Source organism: Malus domestica, chromosome 13, assembly GCF_042453785.1.
Source record: "Malus domestica chromosome 13, GDT2T_hap1".
Classification (NCBI taxonomy): domain Eukaryota; kingdom Viridiplantae; phylum Streptophyta; class Magnoliopsida; order Rosales; family Rosaceae; genus Malus; species Malus domestica.
This window is the reverse complement of record NC_091673.1, coordinates 1,590,574-1,609,914: the sequence shown is the minus strand read 5'-3', so window position 1 is coordinate 1,609,914 and position 19,341 is coordinate 1,590,574. Positions and strand designations below refer to the sequence as shown.

General features: G+C 37.6%; 2 protein-coding genes across 2 annotated transcripts; both read right to left on the bottom strand.

Annotated features, from left to right (window-relative positions):
* Window positions 1-6,897: 6,897 nt before the first annotated feature.
* Window positions 6,898-12,590, bottom strand: LOC103414217 (MLP-like protein 34). Its single transcript, XM_029091561.2, has 4 exons — window positions 12,347-12,590; window positions 11,337-11,602; window positions 7,905-8,100; window positions 6,898-7,405 (listed from the first exon to the last, which is right to left on the bottom strand). Exons 1-4 carry the CDS (start codon window positions 12,528-12,530, stop codon window positions 7,140-7,142), a joined length of 912 nt encoding a protein of 303 aa, XP_028947394.1. The 5' UTR covers window positions 12,531-12,590; the 3' UTR covers window positions 6,898-7,139.
* Window positions 12,591-17,329: 4,739 nt separating this feature from the next.
* LOC114820579 (uncharacterized) lies at window positions 17,330-19,084 on the bottom strand. The gene is made up of 5 exons (XM_029091560.2): window positions 18,702-19,084; window positions 18,359-18,574; window positions 18,146-18,241; window positions 17,984-18,064; window positions 17,330-17,882 (listed from the first exon to the last, which is right to left on the bottom strand). Exons 1-5 carry the CDS (start codon window positions 19,023-19,025, stop codon window positions 17,349-17,351), a joined length of 1,251 nt encoding a protein of 416 aa, XP_028947393.2. The 5' UTR covers window positions 19,026-19,084; the 3' UTR covers window positions 17,330-17,348.
* Window positions 19,085-19,341: the final 257 nt, after the last annotated feature.

Sequence of the window (19,341 nt, the reverse complement as noted above, 5' to 3'; positions counted from 1 at the left end):
GATGTGAATAAACTTTTTATACTAAAACTACCTTCACACCCATCATTCTGATTCCTGCGAGTTAATTAGTACATTTTAATGGAAATCCATCTTTCCATTTCACGCTGACTTTGATTCATTGATAATCCGATTATTGTTCATTCCGATTCCAAGTGCATAAACGTGCCCTCGTAGTTATGGACTTTTTCTTATCGTTTAATTTTTCCTTGAACATCCTGACTTCGTGACTTCATGGCCTATGGTTTCACAATAAAATAATCTCTATTATAAACCATAAAGTTTAACATTTCTTCTGTTTTGCAGTGCTGCCTTCATCAATTGAGTGAATTGATAGTCTGGCTTAAAAGCTCTTGTAATACTGGAAGACATCTCTTTCAATCCATTTCATAGGGAAAGGAAATGCAAGGAATGTCATTCCCATTTTATAATATTTCCTTGTTTACTAATTTTAGAGGAATCAAAATATGCACGAGTCCCGCGTTAGATGTCCAATTTTGAGGATTGCATAGAGAGAGGAGGTGAGATTTGAGATAGGAGGGGGGATGTGTTGGTATATGGTCCAGCCCATGATCAATGTTCTAGATTATTCTAGTAAGCAAGAGATGAGGCTGGAGCTTGCTAGACAATTCTAGCATGTTATTAAGTTGATGGAAAAAGCTAGAGAGTACTAGCTTCCTTGGTTGCAAATGGAAAGATCTAGAAGCTACAAGTATGTGGCTAGTCTAGATTTTTCTATACTAGAGGTTTGAAGAAGGAACTAGAAACTAGTAGAATGCCAAGCCCTCACCTATAAATATGGGTGTGATGTAACCAATTGAGAACTAAGAGTGAGTAGCAAAGGATCAAGTCCAAAGCTAGAGTTCCACTTCAAGAGTGAGAGTGAGAGTGTTCCACTACACATTGTGTGAGTGAAGTTTAGAGTGATAGAAAGTGTGTGTTATACTTTTTTGTATCCATCAAGCCTTGTCTTTGGCTTGGTAAGACTACTCTTGTTGTATTCATCTTTTTCATATAGTGAAGATTGATCCTTGTTTGGTGGACGTAGGCATAAATTGCCGAACCACATAAATTCTTGGTGTCCATTTTCTACTTTACCTTGTGCATTCTCTATCTTGTAGTACCGACATTCCTAACAAGTGGTATCAGAGCCCGGTTGGCTCGTACTACGAGATGGAAGGAAGTGGCACTATGATCAAACTCACCAACTCCAATTGGGTAACATGGAAGCCAAGGATGGAGGACATTCTCTATTGCAAGGATTTGCATGAGCCAATTGAAGGAGATGCCGCTAAGCCCGAGAGCATGTCCGATGCCGAGTGGAAGAAGATGAATCGCAAGGCTATTGGCACAATTAGACAATGGGTGGATGATAGTGTTTTTCACCATGTGTCTAATGAAACCAATGCTCGCGAGTTTTGGACGAAGCTTGAGTCCTTGTTCGAGAAGAAGACCCCAGCCAAGAAAGCCTTCTTGATCAAAGAGCTCATCAATGTGAAGTACAAAGATGGTTTAAGTGTAGCAGAACACTTGAACAATTTCCAGAATATCATCAACCAGTTGGCTACTATGAAAATGACGATCGAGGACGAGCTACAAGCGCTCTTGTTACTTGGATCCTTGCCAGACAGTTGGGAGACCTTTGTGGTGAGTATAAGTAACTCTGCTTCTAATGGTGTTCTTACTCTTGATAATGTTAAAAATAGCATGCTCAATGAAGAAACAAGGAGAAAGACTTCTGGCACAGATAGCAGCCAAGTATTTGTCACAGAGAACCGCGGAAGAAGCAAGAGTAGAGGGCCTAGAGGTCATGGCAGGAGTCCTAGCCGATCCAAGTCAAGGTTCAGGGGTGCATGCCACCATTGTGGCAAAGAAGGCCATATGAAGAAAAATTGTCGAGTTTGGAAGAGAGAGCAAAGGGAAGGAAACAATCAGAAGAAAGATGATACTGGCAATACCACCGCTGTCATATGTGGTGATGTACCAGAAATATTGTCTGTTGGTGAATGTCTGCATATGGGCAACTCTGACAGAGACATTGAATGGATCTTTGATAATGGAGCTTCCTTCCATGCTACGTCCAAACGGGAGTTCTTCAGTACATACAAAGAAGGTGACTTTGGCATAGTGAAGATGGGGAATGAAAGCTATTCCAAAATTCTTGGAATTGGTGATATATGCTTAAGAACTAATCTCGGCTGCCAATTGATGTTGAAAGATGTGAGACATATTCCTGATATACGTCTCAATCTGATATCCATCGGTACCCTTGATCGACAAGGATATTATCACCATATTGGCGAAGGAAAATTGAAGCTTACTAAAGGCTTAATGGTGGTAGCAAGAGCACGACTTTGTTGTACGTTGTACCGGTCAAATGCCAAGGTTTTGAAAGGTGAGTTGAATGCTGTGGAAGACTCATCTCTAGACTTGTGGCATAAGAGGCTAGGCCACATGAGCGAGAAATGCCTACAAGTTTTGGCAAAGAAGTCTCATATTCCCTTTGCCAAAGGTACGTCGTTAAACTCTTGTGAGCATTGTTTATTCGGAAAACAAAGAAGAGTTAGTTTTTCTGTTCCATCTACAAAGAAAGGAAACTTGTTAGATCTTGTTTATTCAGATGTGTGTGGTCCCATGGAAGTCGAGTCACTTGGAAGAAATAAATATTTTGTTACTTATATTGATGATGCTTCACGAAGGGTGTGGGTGTATTTGTTGAAATCCAAAGACCAGGTGTTTCAGACATTCCAGGAGTTCCATGCCATGGTGGAGAGGGAAACTGGGAAACCTCTCAAGTGCCTTCGTAGCGACAACGGCGGCGAATACACATCTCACCAGTTTAGAGAGTATTGTGTAAAACATGGCATACGTCATGAGAAGACAATTCCTGGAACTCCACAACATAACGGTGTTGCTGAAAGAATGAACCGAACTATCATGGAGAAAGTCAGGTGTATGTTGAGGACTGCAAAGTTATCTAAGCAGTTCTGGGGTGAAGCTGTAAGGACAGCCTGCTATTTGATCAACCGATCTCCATCAGTACCATTAGGTCTTGATGTTCCAGAGAGAGTATGGACTGGTAATGATGTGTCTTACTCTCATCTGAAGGTGTTTGGTTGCAAAGCTTTTGTGCATGTGCCCAAAGAGCAGAGATCGAAGTTAGACTACAAAGCTACACCGTGCATCTTTCTTGGTTATGGCGGTGAAGATTTTGGTTACAGATTATGGGACCCATACCAGAAGAAGTTTATCCGAAGTAGAGACGTGGTCTTTTATGAAGATCAAACAATTGGGGATTCGGATAAAGAGGCACAACCAGATGGCGCAGTCAGAGGAGTTGATCCATTAGCTTCAGATGAAGAAAGTCACGATGACATCCCTGAAGCAACTGCCAATGAAGTGCCTGCAGAATCAGATAATGCTGATCAAGAGGAGCCTGATCAAGATGTGCCAGACCATGAGATTGCTGATCAGGGGGAGCCTAGTCAAGAAGAGCAGATTCAAGGAGAATCCAATCAGGGGGAGCCTCTAGCCCCGCAAGAGAATGAAGATCAGGTCAGAAGATCCAGCAGAAGTCGAAGACCGTCTACCAAGTATTCTTCATCAGAGTATATCATGTTGACTAATTATGGAGAGCCCGAAACTTATGAGGAGGCCAGAGCTCATAACGACAGTGATAAATGGATGAAGGCAATGGAGTCAGAGATGGATTCCTTATTAAAGAATAATACCTATGAGCTGGTGGAGCTTCCAAAGGGCAGAAAAGCATTGAAAAACAAGTGGGTGTTCAAATTGAAAAATGACGACAACATGACAAGGTACAAGGCTCGTTTGGTTGTCAAAGGTTTTGGTCAAAAGAAAGGAGTTGACTTTGATGAGATTTTCTCACCGGTGGTGAAGATGACTTCCATTCGAGTTATCCTTGGTATGGCAGCAAGCATGGATCTTGAGCTCGAGCAGTTAGACGTTAAAACTGCATTTCTCCACGGTAACTTAGAAGAGGAGATATATATGGAGCAACCCAAAGGCTTTGAAGTCAAGGGTAAAGAAACTTTGGTGTGCAAGCTCAAGAAAAGCTTATATGGTCTTAAGCAGGCTCCGAGACAGTGGAATAAGAAGTTCAACTCATTCATGGTGAGTAATGGGTACAAGAGAACTCATGCTGACTCTTGTGTCTATATCAAACAATTTTCTGGAGGTAAATTCATCATTTTGTTGCTTTATGTTGATGACATGTTGATTGTCGGTCAAGATGCTTTTATGATTAAAAAGCTCAAAGAAGAGTTATCTAAGTCCTTTGACATGAAGGACTTAGGGCCAACCAAGCAGATTTTGGGCATGGAGATAATTCGTGACAGAAAATCCAAGAAGTTGTGGCTGTCACAAGAAAAATATGTTGAACGGGTGCTTGAAAGGTTCAACATGAAAGCAGCCAAATCGGTAAGCTCACCTTTAGCCAATCATATCAAGTTGAGCAAAGAGTCGTGTCCAAAAACATATGAAGAAAAGGAGAAAATGGCAGTTGTTCCCTACTCTTCAGCAGTAGGAAGTATCATGTATGCAATGGTGTGCACACGGCCAGATATTGCTCATGCAGTAGGTGTGGTGAGCAGGTTTCTCTCTAATCCAGGGAAAGACCATTGGGAAGCTGTTAAGTGGATTCTCAGATATTTGAAGGGGACTTCTAAGATGTGCTTGTGCTTTGGCGGTTCCAAACCAATCTCGGAAGGATTTACAGATGCTGACATGGGAGGTGACCTGGATGGCAGAAAATCTACGTCTGGGTACTTGTTTACTTTTGCAGGGGGAGCCGTGTCTTGGCAATCCAAGTTGCAAAAGTGTGTTGCTTTGTCTACAACCGAGGCTGAATACATAGCCGCTACAGAAGCATGCAAGGAGTTGTTGTGGCTGAAGCGGTTTCTCCAAGAGTTGGGTTTTAAGCAAAGTGATTATGGCGTTTATTGTGATAGTCAGAGTGCTCTGGATTTGAGCAAGAACACTGCATACCATTCACGCACCAAGCACATTGATATTCGTTATCACTGGATTAGAGATGCTATCGAGAACAAGATGCTACAGCTGAAGAAGATTCATACCGATAATAATTCTTCAGACATGTTGACAAAGGTGGTCACAAAATCAAAGTTGGAATTCTGCATTAAGGCTGCTGGGATGGACTCCAGGTAACTTGGAGTCATGATCGGAATTCCTCCCTCATGGACTGGATGGGGAGATTGTTGGTATATGGTCCAGCCCATGATCAATGTTCTAGATTATTCTAGTAAGCAAGAGATGAGGCTGGAGCTTGCTAGACAATTCTAGCATGTTATTAAGTTGATGGAAAAAGCTAGAGAGTACTAGCTTCCTTGGTTGCAAATGGAAAGATCTAGAAGCTACAAGTATGTGGCTAGTCTAGATTTTTCTATACTAGAGGTTTGAAGAAGGAACTAGAAACTAGTAGAATGCCAAGCCCTCACCTATAAATATGGGTGTGATGTAACCAATTGAGAACTAAGAATGAGTAGCAAAGGATCAAGTCCAAAGCTAGAGTTCCACTTCAAGAGTGAGAGTGAGAGTGTTCCACTACACATTGTGTGAGTGAAGTTTAGAGTGATAGAAAGTGTGTGTTATACTTTCTTGTATCCATCAAGCCTTGTCTTTGGCTTGGTAAGACTACTCTTGTTGTATTCATCTTTTTCATATAGTGAAGATTGATCCTTGTTTGGTGGACGTAGGCATAAATTGCCGAACCACATAAATTCTTGGTGTCCATTTTCTACTTTACCTTGTGCATTCTCTATCTTGTAGTACCGACATTCCTAACAGGATGTGAATAAACTTTTTATACTAAAACTGCCTTCACACCATCATTCTGATTCCTGGGAGTTAATTGGTACATTTTAATGGAAATTCATCTTTCCATTTCACGTTGACTTTGATTCATTCATAATTCGTTTATTGTTCATTCCGATTCCAAGTGCATAAACGTGCCCTCATAGTTATGGACTTTTTCTCATCGTTTAATTTTTCCTTGAACATCCCCCGACTTCGTGACTTCATCGCCTATGGATTAAAGACAATCCAAGTCGGAACTAAACAAGGAGGCTAGCTTGCTCTTCTTCCGGTCTTTATTCTTGAAGATTACTCAAAGTTCCATGCATGTATAAACCTTTTTCTTGGCGCTTATTCCTTGAGAAGATGGGCATCAATATCTTGAATGACACCAGAAAGCTGAGGTACTTATGTGGAGACGAATCGGTCTTGTTAAGTTTTGCATATTCTTTAGCAATTTTCGTGGAACTTCCTTCACTCTTTGGAGTGACCTGGAGAATTATCTTAATGCTTTTGTCCAGGACATCTGATCCCTCCAAAGCTGTAAGACTCATCACCTACTTGTTTGCTTCGTCCATTTCCACCTTTTCCTTCAATGTCTCGGCCTTTCCACCTACACGTATTATTCACATGAAAAATTACAATTATGCATCCACCGATGATCCCATCCCGTTATTCATCATGAGGTGTGTAAACCCTAAGGTGCATTGCATGCTCAATATATTTCAATTTTAATATGTAATAGCGAACTTGATGATGAGACATCAACAATAAGTGGAAAGAAAAAAGTATCCAATAATAGCAGAATTTAAGCGGATCATATTGAAAGAAACTTCAACGATTCCGCTCTTAGCATTGTTGGAGTGATTGGTTGTAATTTATATGATGCAAATCATTTTTTTCAACGTTAATTCACCGTATAATTTTTTAAACAATGAGGATATTCTTTTTTTCCATTTTATATCTTCCAGGATCATATCCCCATTGTAAAAAAAGAAGAAGAAGAAGACTATTTTTTCTTTAAAGAAGACTAATTAAGGCCATTTTATGTGATGATGAGCAACAAAATGGAGATGTTACACTGCACGTTTTATTTTACATATAAACCATAGTTTATACATCTCAATCCCACATCATAGTTTATGCATCACAATCCTATATCTGATATCCCCTCACGTACATTTATTATAAGGCAAACTCACATAGCAAAGCATTTTTATCAAGCAAAGCACGCATTATTAACACACATATTACATATTAACGATGGATGTCGCGTTTCACCATTGCATGCTTTTCCTTTCCTTAATTAATCATGCCTTGATAAAGTGAGCATCAAGATCCTTGACGATGTTAACCATCAGACCGACGTATTTGTCCGGAGCTGCAACATCCTCAGTCAGTTTCTCATATTCAATCGACAAGTTCGCAATGTTGCCTTCATCCTTTTGAGTGAATTGATAGACTGGCTTGAAGCTCTTATAATACTGGAAAACATCTCCTTCCAAACCATTCAGTGTTATGGATTTTTTCTCGTCGTTAAACTCCACTTTTTCCTTGAATACTCCAACTTCGTCCCCTATGTATTCACAAGAAAGCAATCTATATATTAACCAAAGAAACACTAAAATGGACATTTGATAGACAATTTGTTTTAAGTTTTCACAAAAATGAAAACTGAAGTTATTTTTGTGAGTTTTTGTAGATTTATCTTGATTTTAATTTTAATTTTTTGAAAACTAAACATGAAATGGTTGTCAAAATGGAGTCTAAGTTTCAAATTTGAGTTGAACCAACTGCATTATTGTGGCACACCTAGATTCTTTACCAACATTTGAGTATTGAATTCAAAATCAGTTCCAATTCTTACATATGATATATTGTTTTAATTATCCATTATATCAGTATGTATTTTTCACTCATGGGTTAGTTGTTCACTTGTGAATTAGGGTTCCGTTAATTGCGATCCTGCTGATATTGTTGAATTATGATTAACATATAATTGTTCTCGTCTTCGAGAAAAAAGATACACACCAAATACATGTACATATTTATATATTATGTACAGATGGCCTTACCTACACTGTAATTCCAACTTTTAATAGAGCCATGAGTTTCCCAGTCTCCTTCATGCACCTGAACTCCCTGGATACTGCCAGAAGAAATGTTTGGGACGTGGTGAGCCTGTCTCTTGAAGATATTGTAGAACTTCTCAGCGGGTGCCTTAATTTCAATCTCAGTCTCAACCTTGCGCAGAGCCATGTTTATGATGATCCGTTGTTATGGTACTCAGAGATTCGTACAAGGCAGGCTCTTATAGAAACTTAAGGGCAGCCCTTACTGCTACAATATTTAATTGTGTAATATTAATTTATTGGATAACTTTGAAAATGTAATGCTTCAAAGGATCACATGAATTTCATGAAACACATTTTTTTTTTTTGAGGAAACGTGAAACACATTTATTTATTAAAAAAAATTTCAGATAAAGGAAATCAGACAAATGTCGTAATAACTTTCGGTTAAGTACATGATTTGGATCAATAATAATTCTAGGATGCTATTGTTAATATCTTAAAAAATTATTGTGCACATAATTTTTTTTTATATTTATAATGAAAAATGCACTTGTAAAAAGTGCTTAAATAAGATCCTTTAAATAGAAAACTAGATTTTAATTCTTAAATAAGATGAAGTTTAGAAAAATGTCTTATACAAGATTAAAAATTGATTTTAGTAATGCCAGCATATTAAATGTTTCTCTTTTTTATTTATAATTTTATAGCGTTCATAAATTAAATTTTATGAAAGTATTATAAATTTTAATTTTCTTTATGGTAAGTATCTTATATAAGAAAATATTTTCTTAAAGATTTTTCGGTACACATGTTTTTGCATATTTTCTTATGTGCCATTAATTTATTACAGTATATTTAGGTACAAACATTTTGATACATTAATATAATATGTTTAGGTACGGACATTTCGGTACACTAGTTTATTATAATATATTTAGGTACCAACATTTCGGTACATTAGTTTAATATCATATATTTAGGTACAGAATTTTTCGGTACACTTATGATTTTGCATATTTTCTTATGTGCCACTAATTCACTATAATATATTGAGGTAAGGACATTTCGGTACACTAATTTAGTAAAATATATTATGATATAGACGTGTAGGTACACTAATTAGAATAAGTAAAATAAATATAATGAATTAAATAATAAATAATTTTAATTTTAATATAATGAAATTAAATAAGATATCTATTAAATATTAAAAATAATAATATAAATTAGAATTAAGCACACATTATAGAACTAAAATCAATATCTAATCTAACATCAAGTTTTTATTAAATTTTAATCTTCTTCAAAGATTAAAATTCAAAAACCCTTTTTTTAAATATCAATAATATCACCCTAATATTAAAGTCACTCACTATTTTACTCAGCTTTTAGGTATTAAATGATGTGATTATTTCATACTTTCGAACAGATAAGGTCCAAGCGAGTCATTGTGAAATTATTGTAATCGAAAATATTAGTACAAGTGGCAGTACCCAAATTAACCAATCATTGGATTTTTTTTTTACAATATTATATTTTACCCTTTCAATCAATTATCACATTTTTGTCCCTTCTGGATAGATTAAAATTTAGGTATTAAGTTTGTTTTTTTGTTGAGAAGTCATGACCGGCTCCCTTGCCCTATTAAGTTTGTTCTTTTGTTGAGAAGTCATCACCGACTCCCTTGCCCGATTATTTTTTTATCAAGAAAAACGAACTCCCCATTTTTAAAAGCTGTGTAATTAATCAAGTGCAATGGAAAAAAGTTGGGATTCACAATAAAATCAAGTGACAATATAAAGAGTAGCTCAATCTCTTATAAGTTTTTACATTTGGTCCCTTACTGACTTGAGGCTTTGACCTCACATTTTCACACGCCCCTTCACGTGTGATGATTTTCAAGCCGGACACATGAACAACATAAATAGGATGACGTTGAGTGGCTGTTGGGCACTTGGGCTTCACACATTGCTTCGATATATACCATGAAGAAACTTCATGTTCCATCATAAAATCAATTGACAATACAGGAAGCAGCGTAACCTCTAATATAGCCTTGCATGGTTTGATCTCTCACCGATGTGGAACTTTGTCCTCACATTCTCACAGACAGTACATATATATTGGAGAACTATCAAAAGAAAAACTCAAAATTCATTGTGTAATTAACAGTAAGAATACATCCTGAACAACATGATTGTCAAAAGTTATACAAAGAAACTGATATCACAGTTAGGTTACTCACAATACCTTAACGCATGCGCTAAAGAGATTTGGCAAGTTGTGTAGTAAATTGTTCATACGTATCTAGTTGGATAAATTTAGAATAAGATCTCCATTTGCACACCCATTTCTCCTTTTACACATTCTAAGTTAATTTAATTTTTTGAATTCTCTTTTAATTCAATCAATATGAATGACATAAATAAAAAATGTGAGAAAATATATGCGTCTATGCACTATGGGAGATCTTGCCTCCACGGGATAAAGATACTTAGTTACAAAAAATACTTAGAAGTTCCACATATATAATATAATACTAAAATTTAAACGACCGGAAAATTTTAAAATCAAGAAAAGGCCAATTTCTGAAAATTAAACTGACATCTTTTCGACTTATATTTTAGGTTGTTAAGGATTGCACAATAAGAAAGAAATGATTAAATGGGCAGGTGAGGTTGAGGTACTCACACATGTTAGTTGTTGAGTACAATTAAGGCTATATATGCAAGGGGATTGCATTGGTGGTTATGGTCTTTTTTATCATCCAGAGGCCCAAACTCCCAATCACCACCCTCTTTTTCCACACATGGCAGAAATCTAGGGTTCGATCTCACCGATCTCGTTGATTGTTGGGAGAGGAGCGTTCAAGTTTGGGAATGATGGAGGTCTCCTACATGGCCTGGCCGTGTAGGAGAGTTTCAGAGAGAGAATAAAAATTTAAAGAAAAAAAAAAATAAATAAATAAATATATATATATATATATAAATTAAGGAAAATGACTTTTCTACTCTTTGAAGCTGCAAACTAGGCAAACGTTAATGACATGTTGGATGAAAAATTCAAAAACCTTAACAGCAGGGGACAAAACTGAATAATTATAAGAGTTGATGGAGAAATTGACTTAAAGTTCAAAGAAAAAATTGACCGAACTCTACAAATTCAGGGAGAAATCAACAAAGACTTCTCTATTTCATAGATATGATCCATAACCATAATCTATCACATAACTATGCCATACATAGGACATCCCTTCGTATATTTCTCACAATACACACATACATAATTAAGAAAACCATTTTATATATGCACGTACGCATTGATGAACAAATGCATGCATGATTACATATAATTACGTTTAACAAGACCAGTAAAACCTCTTTCCAACCGTTGCATATGCTACCCGGTTTTATTCATTAATTAATTCATTTATGCCCCGAGAAAGTGAGCATCAAGATCCTGGACGAGGTTAACCATCAAACCGATATATCTATCTGGAGCTTCAACATGTTCGTTCAGTTTCTCGTATTCGATCCACAGGTTGGCAATACCCGTGCCTTCATCTTTTTGAGTGAATTGATAGACAGCCTTGAATCTCTTATAATACTTGAACATTTCTCCTTCCAATCCAATCAGAGTTGCGGCCTTGTTCTCATCGTCTAGCTCCACCTGTTCCTTGAATATTCCGACATGGTCCCCTATATATGCATGCACGCATTCATGGTTAATTTCACCACACCAAAATAAATAATCTTTCTCAGTCTCTCTGTATGTGGTGTGTGTGTGTGTGTGTGTGTGTGTGTGTGTGTATGTATATACATAGATCGAAGCCCCTTCCAGTGATCAGGATCTTGCTCCATTGGAAAAAACAGGACAACATGACTGCATGTACTTAGGGAACATGTATTTACCGTATTGGAAACTCATAGCCCGGAGCAAAATTTGAAGGAAACAGTAACATAACTAAGAGGTTCTATGTGATGAAATTGGGGTTCCACCATAAAACCAATTGGCAATATGGGGAGTAGCCCAAGACCATATATGCACATAGCAAACCTTGTCTCTCACCAATATGGGACAACTCTCAACATGCCCCCGCACGTGTGGCGGATTTTCAAGCCTACACGTGGACAACAACTGGGTGACGTGGAGCGTGTGTGGTCATTTGGCTTCACACGAGAACAACCCGCTCTGATACCATGATGAAATTGGGGTTCCACCATAAAACCAATTGGCAATATGGGGAGTAGCCCAAGACCATATATGCACATAGCAAACCTTGTCCCTCACGAATGCGGGACAACTCTCAACACTATGGTGTATATATACAAACATGCAAACTCATGCTATGAACGTATGATGACGTTGAGCACATCTATTAGGGTCATACGTACGTATATAGTTAATAATTAAACATGAATAAAAATTGAATTTGTACTTGCCTAGTTCATATTTCCAAATCTTAATAGAGCCGTGTGTTTCCCAGTCTCCTTCATGAACATCAACTCCTTTGATATGGGCAGTAGAAATGTTTGGGATGAGGTGGGCGCTCTTGAAGATGTTATACAACTTGTCAGCTGGTGCCTTAATTTCTATTTCAGTCCCAATTTTACCATGCAGAACCATGCTTATGGGCAGTTTTGATGGATGCTACTCAGAAATTATAAGGGAAGAATGTTAAAGTGTGTGTATAATTTCGGCTCCTACCTCCTTATTAAATACAAGTGACTAGAGTTAAATTGCATAATATTTTAATAGTGGGTCATCCAATTTAAGAAGCATTTAAATCATGAAACACATGATAGACAGTAAGTCATATATTTTTAAAATCATACTTCTCGAATGCAAAATCAACTCTCTAAAAGTGAGACTCTTTATGAATTATCTATCATCTCACAGTTTAACATCAATTCTCGTATTAACATTGTAAAATATTGTGCCAAAAATATGAGATGGCAGAGAATCCATTAAGAGAGTTCCACTTTTGAGAGTCTCCTTGGTATTTCTCTAATTGGAATCCTATGAAGACAAGTTCACAATATGCATTGATAGATAAAAGGGTTTTATAGTGTCTTCTCAGTTTTATACAATGACAAAGTTATATGTTATCATTTCACAATAGGAAAGTATATGTTACCAATTCACAATAGGACAGTATATGTTACCAATTCACAATAGGACAGTATATGTTATCAATTCACAAATAACATTGTGTGTAGTTGACCATCACACTAGTAAAATATTGTGTGTACATACGTTTATTATCATTATTTATTTTTTCGGATAGATTGATTTGTAATACGTCTGTTTTTTTTAATCAGGATTCTCTTTTTTCCATTTTTTTTCTACTCTTCAGTATTTTTCTAGTTGAATGATTACGATTAAATCACGTCAACATCTTGTATTGTCTTCTTTGTAGGAAAAGAAAAAAAAAAGGAAAGAGAAAGAGGAGAGAACCGGAGCTGGGAAATGGAATGAGAGAGAATCATTTCTCACTATCTTTATTTTTTGCTAAAAAGTCATTACCAACTCCGACTATCTAATAAAACAAAATAGAAATGATAAAAAAAGTAGGGGGATGACTGATGAGGTAAGGGTATCCATAAATGTTAGATTCACAAAATCTCGCTAAATTAATGTTTTTAGATCTATGTCACTTAATACTACGATTTAATGATATTCTTTTTTATTTGTAAGTGAGAGATTTTCGGTCTGATTCTCGCCAAAGACCAATTTGAATCACGTTATTGATAGTCTATTGTGAAGCTAAGCACATCCCTTTCTCTTAACGTAGATAATATCATTTGTTAAAAAATTATATTTTTAGATCTTTGAAGATTTTCATTGCCAATGGATCATCCCTGACTTGCATTATTTCTAGATATAGTCTATTCAGACCATAAAAAAATATTGTCTATAAATAATATCAATTATTTAAAATTGCACCACGCTGCCACAGTGTATGAAGACTTGGTATATACAAGAAATCGTTACGTGGAAGATTGGAGAAAGTGGATGGAAGATTGTATATACAACAATTACCGATAATTCTCTTAAAAAATGCGTAAGGATGAATTTTTCCTCCTCATCCTACCACGAGTTTATGGTTCCAGGATGTGGATTGTGGACAGTCCGTAATGTCTAATATAATGGTGGTTGCTGTTGAACAATCTTTTGTTTTGACAAGCTATAGAATAACCTGAATTCTCTAAATTAAGGGATGGAGAATTTGAACATAAAAAGAGATATTTTTTAATGTATCCATAACACGAGCACATACGTCATATGTCATTAAATAAGTAGAAGGACACTTGATAAAAAAGATATTGTGGACAAACAAATTCAAGTCATCCATTCTCACAATACATGTTACACGCACTTGGAAGAAAAAGTCAATTAATTTTCATATTCGAATCAGCATAAAATTAACTAAGAACAAGGGAAATTGGTCATTAAAGGACAATTACAATTTTCTTTTGCTGAACTTAACCAACATAAAAGGAGAGTTGTCCTAATGGAAAGGGTGGTGCTATTCACACACTCATTTTTACCTCTCACACACCTCTCTCAATTTGTGGCATCATATCGAATGAATTGAAGAAGATCAATTGACAAAAATTAACAAGTGTGTGTGGGAGGTAAAAAAGAATGTGTGAATAACACTACCCAAGTGGAAATAAAGCATCTCTCCTCATCTGGGTTCGAGGCTCCTTCACCCACTTGCAAAATTGTCGAATGAATTTGAGAAATTAACTAAGGATGTTGCAACTCCGGACAAATCATCAACACTTGTTGAGAATGAATCTCACATTGATGGATGAGTGATTTTGCATGGGCTTATAAGTAAGTTGAGTTATTTCTTATATTGTCAATTAAATTTATAGTATAACCTCAACGTTCTTCAATATCTAAAGATCGGACAGCTAACCCAAGAGACTAATCAATAGATTGTGATCAAATTTAGCAATTTTATGGGCAATTATTTGTTTACGTGTCACAATTTTATTTTGTATGCCAATACAACCTCTCTCTTTTGTTTTTATTTATTTATTTTCTTGATTTTGTTGAATTTTTTTAATTGTGTTTTAATGTCACTTCCACTCTAGCAATGATATCCTACAAATTGCATTATTACGAATATAGCAGAAAGGGCAGCACTAGCAGTTATATCAATAGGGAAAACCCAATCTCCATATTAGTACAACTATAGACGTATATATTAGCTTTCTTGATTTCAATTATAACTCAAGTAATGGTACTCCATTTAGATCACTTATTAGAATTGTCACATCACGGGCTCGACTCCACCGTAACATGATATTGTCCGCTATGAGCCCCGACCACGCCCTCACGGTTTTGTTTCTGAGAACTCACACGAGAACTTCCCAGTGGGTCACCCATCATGCGATTGCTCTCGCGCGAACTCACTTAACTTCGGAGTTCCTACAGAACTCGAAGCCAGTGAGCTCCCAAAATGCCTCGTGCTAGGCAGAGATGAGAATATACATATAAGGCTTACAGGATCCACACCTCTAGGCGATGTGGGATGTTACAATCCACCCCCTTAGGGGCTCGACGTCCTCGTCGGCACACTTCCGATCAGGGATTGGCTCTGATACCAAATTGTCACATCCCAGCCCAGGCCCCACCACATCCCAGGCTCGACTCCACTGTAGCATGATATTGTTCCCTATAAACGCCGACCACGCCCTTACAGTTTTGTTTCTGGGAAGTTCTCGTGTGAGTTCCTAGAAACAAAACCGTTGGGGCGTGGTCGGGGCCCAAAGCGAACAATATCGTGCTACGGTAGAGTCGAGCCCGAGATGTGGTGGGGGCCCGAGTCAGGATGTGACAATTTGGGTTTAAATTTATTCATATTTTTCACATCACTACACTTTATGACTTCATTACCTTCCAGGTGTCGACCAGCACAGCTCGATTCGGAGTCCTAGCGAACATTCCGGGTCGGGTTGTGTCAACTTGGTATCATAGCTGGTTGGATCCTTCAAGATTTAATCTGTTGTTGATGGGTGCCAATTTGTTTGTATCGGTTTTGTTTTAGTCATCTTCCGCTGTTTGTGTTTTCGTTTTAGATTTGTTAGTTGGTATTGATTGTTTGCAAGGAAAAAGTTTGAAATTGAGTAGTCTTACAGCTGCATCTGGATCTGTCCACAACCATACACCCGCAGAAAAAAAAAAGAATAAAAGGATGATGTTGTTGGTTTGCACAAAAGGAAAAAATAGGCAAATAGAAAGATATGTTGTTTGTTCGCACAAAAGGAACAAAGAAAGGAAGAAGGAAGAAGGAAAGGAAGAAAATAAGAAAGGAATAAGAAAAAGGAGGGGGATTAAAAAAAAAAAAAAAAAAGGTAAAATTGATTGCTTGTTTGAGGCCCACACGGGCAAAGGAAAAAAGTTGGAGGTTTTAGGCCACTCGAGCAATCGTTGCGAAAGTTGGATTTTTTGTTTTTTGTTCAAGTTTGTTCGGAAGTTGGAATCGGCATTGACATAGGTATCGGCATCGGCATCGGCACTGGAATTTGGAGTTTTGCATCCACATCTACTTTGGCAAACCCATGTGGTGTACTGCCATGGGTTTGACGGGGGTGTTGGAAAATATTAGTATTTATGTTTATTTTAGTATTTGGATTTTCCTTGTTAGTTTAGGAATTGGGCTTAGCTTATCCTAGTTAGGGTTTCTTAGGTTTAGTTCTCTATAAATATTGCTTGTAATTTAGTTTGAGAAACAAGTTAGTCACAATGTAGCCTCTTAGGGTTTTGTAGCCGTTTCGGCATTCTCAGTTTGTTTAATAATATTCTTATTATTTTGTAGTTTTGTTCGTTGCGCACTTTAATATTCTACTATTACACTAGTAGAAAAAACACTTTGCGCGACGTAGGTACCTTCGTCGTGCAAAGTCCAAAGTCGTTGCGCAAGGGTTTGCGCGACGTACCTTCGTCGTGCAAAACCCGTCGCGCCAAGCCGGTAACGCTAGAGTTTGCTCGACCAAGGTATAACCTGCGTCACGCAAGGAAACTTTGCACGACGTAGGTCCTGCGTCGCGCAAGGCCACTTTGCTCGACGTAGGTCCTGCGTCGCGCAAGGAAACTTTGCACGACGTATGTCCTGAGTTGCGCAAGGCCACTTTGCACGACGTAGGTCCTGCGTCGCGCAAGGCAACTTTGCACGACGCAGGGCCTACGTCGAGCAAAGTGGCCTTGCGCAACTCAGGGCCTATGTCGTGCAAAGTTTCCTTGCGTGACGCGACCTACGTCGCGCAAACCCTTTTTTTTTTATAAATATTTTGGTCAAAACTAATTATTTTTTTTAATTTTTGATAAATATTGTAAAGAATAATTAATTAACCAAGAAAAAGTATTTAATTATAAAATATATAAAAATGTATACATAAAGTACAAGTGAACTAGGTTTAAAACATCAAGCTACTGAGTATCGGGAGGGTGAGGTGGCTCTGAGATCGAAGGTGGATCAAGATGAGGTGCTGGTAGCGAGACTTGTAGGCCGGCCGTCTGTATGGCTCGTACAAGGTCTCTCACCGTTTCAGCATAGGTCCTCACCTCCTCGCTCTGGACCCTCAGCTGCGCTTCCATCTGCTCGCCCTGGGCCCTCATCTGCTCCTTCATCTGCTCGCCCTGGGCCCTCATCTGCTCCTTCATCTGCTCGCCCTGGACCCTCATCTGCTCTTCCTGGATCGCAAGCTTACCCCTTAAGGTTGTCACTTCATCCATCAATGATGTGTTCAATCTGGAAGAAGAGGCACCCGTCTCACGAACCCGTGATTTCCCCATACCCCGAACAACCTGGCCATGACGACGACCAAGGTTCTCATCCAGGACTTCAGTCATGATTTGAAAACCTACATCCTCTGGTACCATGACATCCTCGATCGAAGTCTCCGGGGGAAGCTGCGATGCTGCTTCTTGGAGAACAGCAGTGCTCTTTTCCACCATAGTATCCTGTAATAATAAAGAAAAAACATATAATGTTTAATAACAAAATATAAATAATATTTGAACGATTCATACATATAAGAATAATAATAATTACATATACTTACATAAAACTGCCCAGCGATTTCATTACCAGGTCGAACGTAAACGTCCTTGAACATGTCGATCTCTGGGAACTTAGAACCCTCCTGAAGAAAAAAAACATTAAGAAAATTTTATTAATAATAATAAATAAATTGTATAAAATTTCAAAGTTAATATAGTATTACCTGACGTCGTTCCTCAAGCCTATACGAAAAGGGCTTCGAACCAGAATGGTGGAGAAGTGTCTTTGACTCTCGAGCTATCTGGCCAGCAACAGATTTCTTCTGTTAAACACACAATATACATGTTAGTGAAACTATTTGAAATAAATTAATAAAAAAAGCTTTAAAAAATTACTAAAACAATAATAAATTTTTATTAAAATATTATGCACATACCACAAAGTTTGGGTCCGTAAAATGCTTGCAGAGCCACTCCCAATCCTCTGGCCGGTCATTCAATTCGCTTGGAACATGTAAGCGAGCAATCTCCAGATTATCCCATATCTTAAAATGATTGTGAAAATTGTGCTTCCAATTTTTGTACCGGCTTGCTAAGGTCTCCTCTAAGTAGGCCATGACCTCGGGGGATGCGTCATCAAGATCATAAATGAACTACGAATATGAAAAATAATAAAATAATAGTAAGAAATTTAATAATATTAAAGATAATATATTTTGGTTTTTAATATTTGTAAACAAAATTAAAAAAATGATAAAGGCTAAAAATTAATATACTAACCGACAACTCGTGTCGCACCAGTTCCTTCTTGTCCTCGGGAATTTCTGCCCAAGACTGCCACTGAAAAGGACAATTGTCTCGAATAACAACACCACAGCTACTAACGATGGAGCTATTCTGCTGTGAGGTAGACGCTCCACGATGTCGCGGGTCATACACAATCTTGATCTTGGCGCCGGTCTGACGTACGTTCTGTTTCTGCTTCAGCATTCGACTAGGCCCCCTGGTGTTTTTTTTAGCTAGCCAAAAATACTTAAATGGTGAAAACCCTAAGCTTAAATTTGTACAAAAAATTCGACACAACCTCCCATAATAGTATAGCATTTCCCAAAACCTTAAAACAATAAAATAACAGTAATTCACAACTTGCAACACATTTTCACAATCCAACATATTTTCACCATCATAAAAATAATAGTTTTAAAATGAAAAAAAAATACAACGTAGTGAGAATTAGAAAAAATTGTACCTGGCTGGGAGGCCTCACCCCCGACTCTGGATGCCGAGGAAGTGTGATCAGAAGGCTCCGGCTCGCGGCGGCGCCGGTGAGGCCGCCGTGCACTGAGTGGCTGAATCGACACTGATGATGTCGATGAGACGGGCACCTGAGACGCCGTAGAAGTAGCCTCAGCAAGGGGTG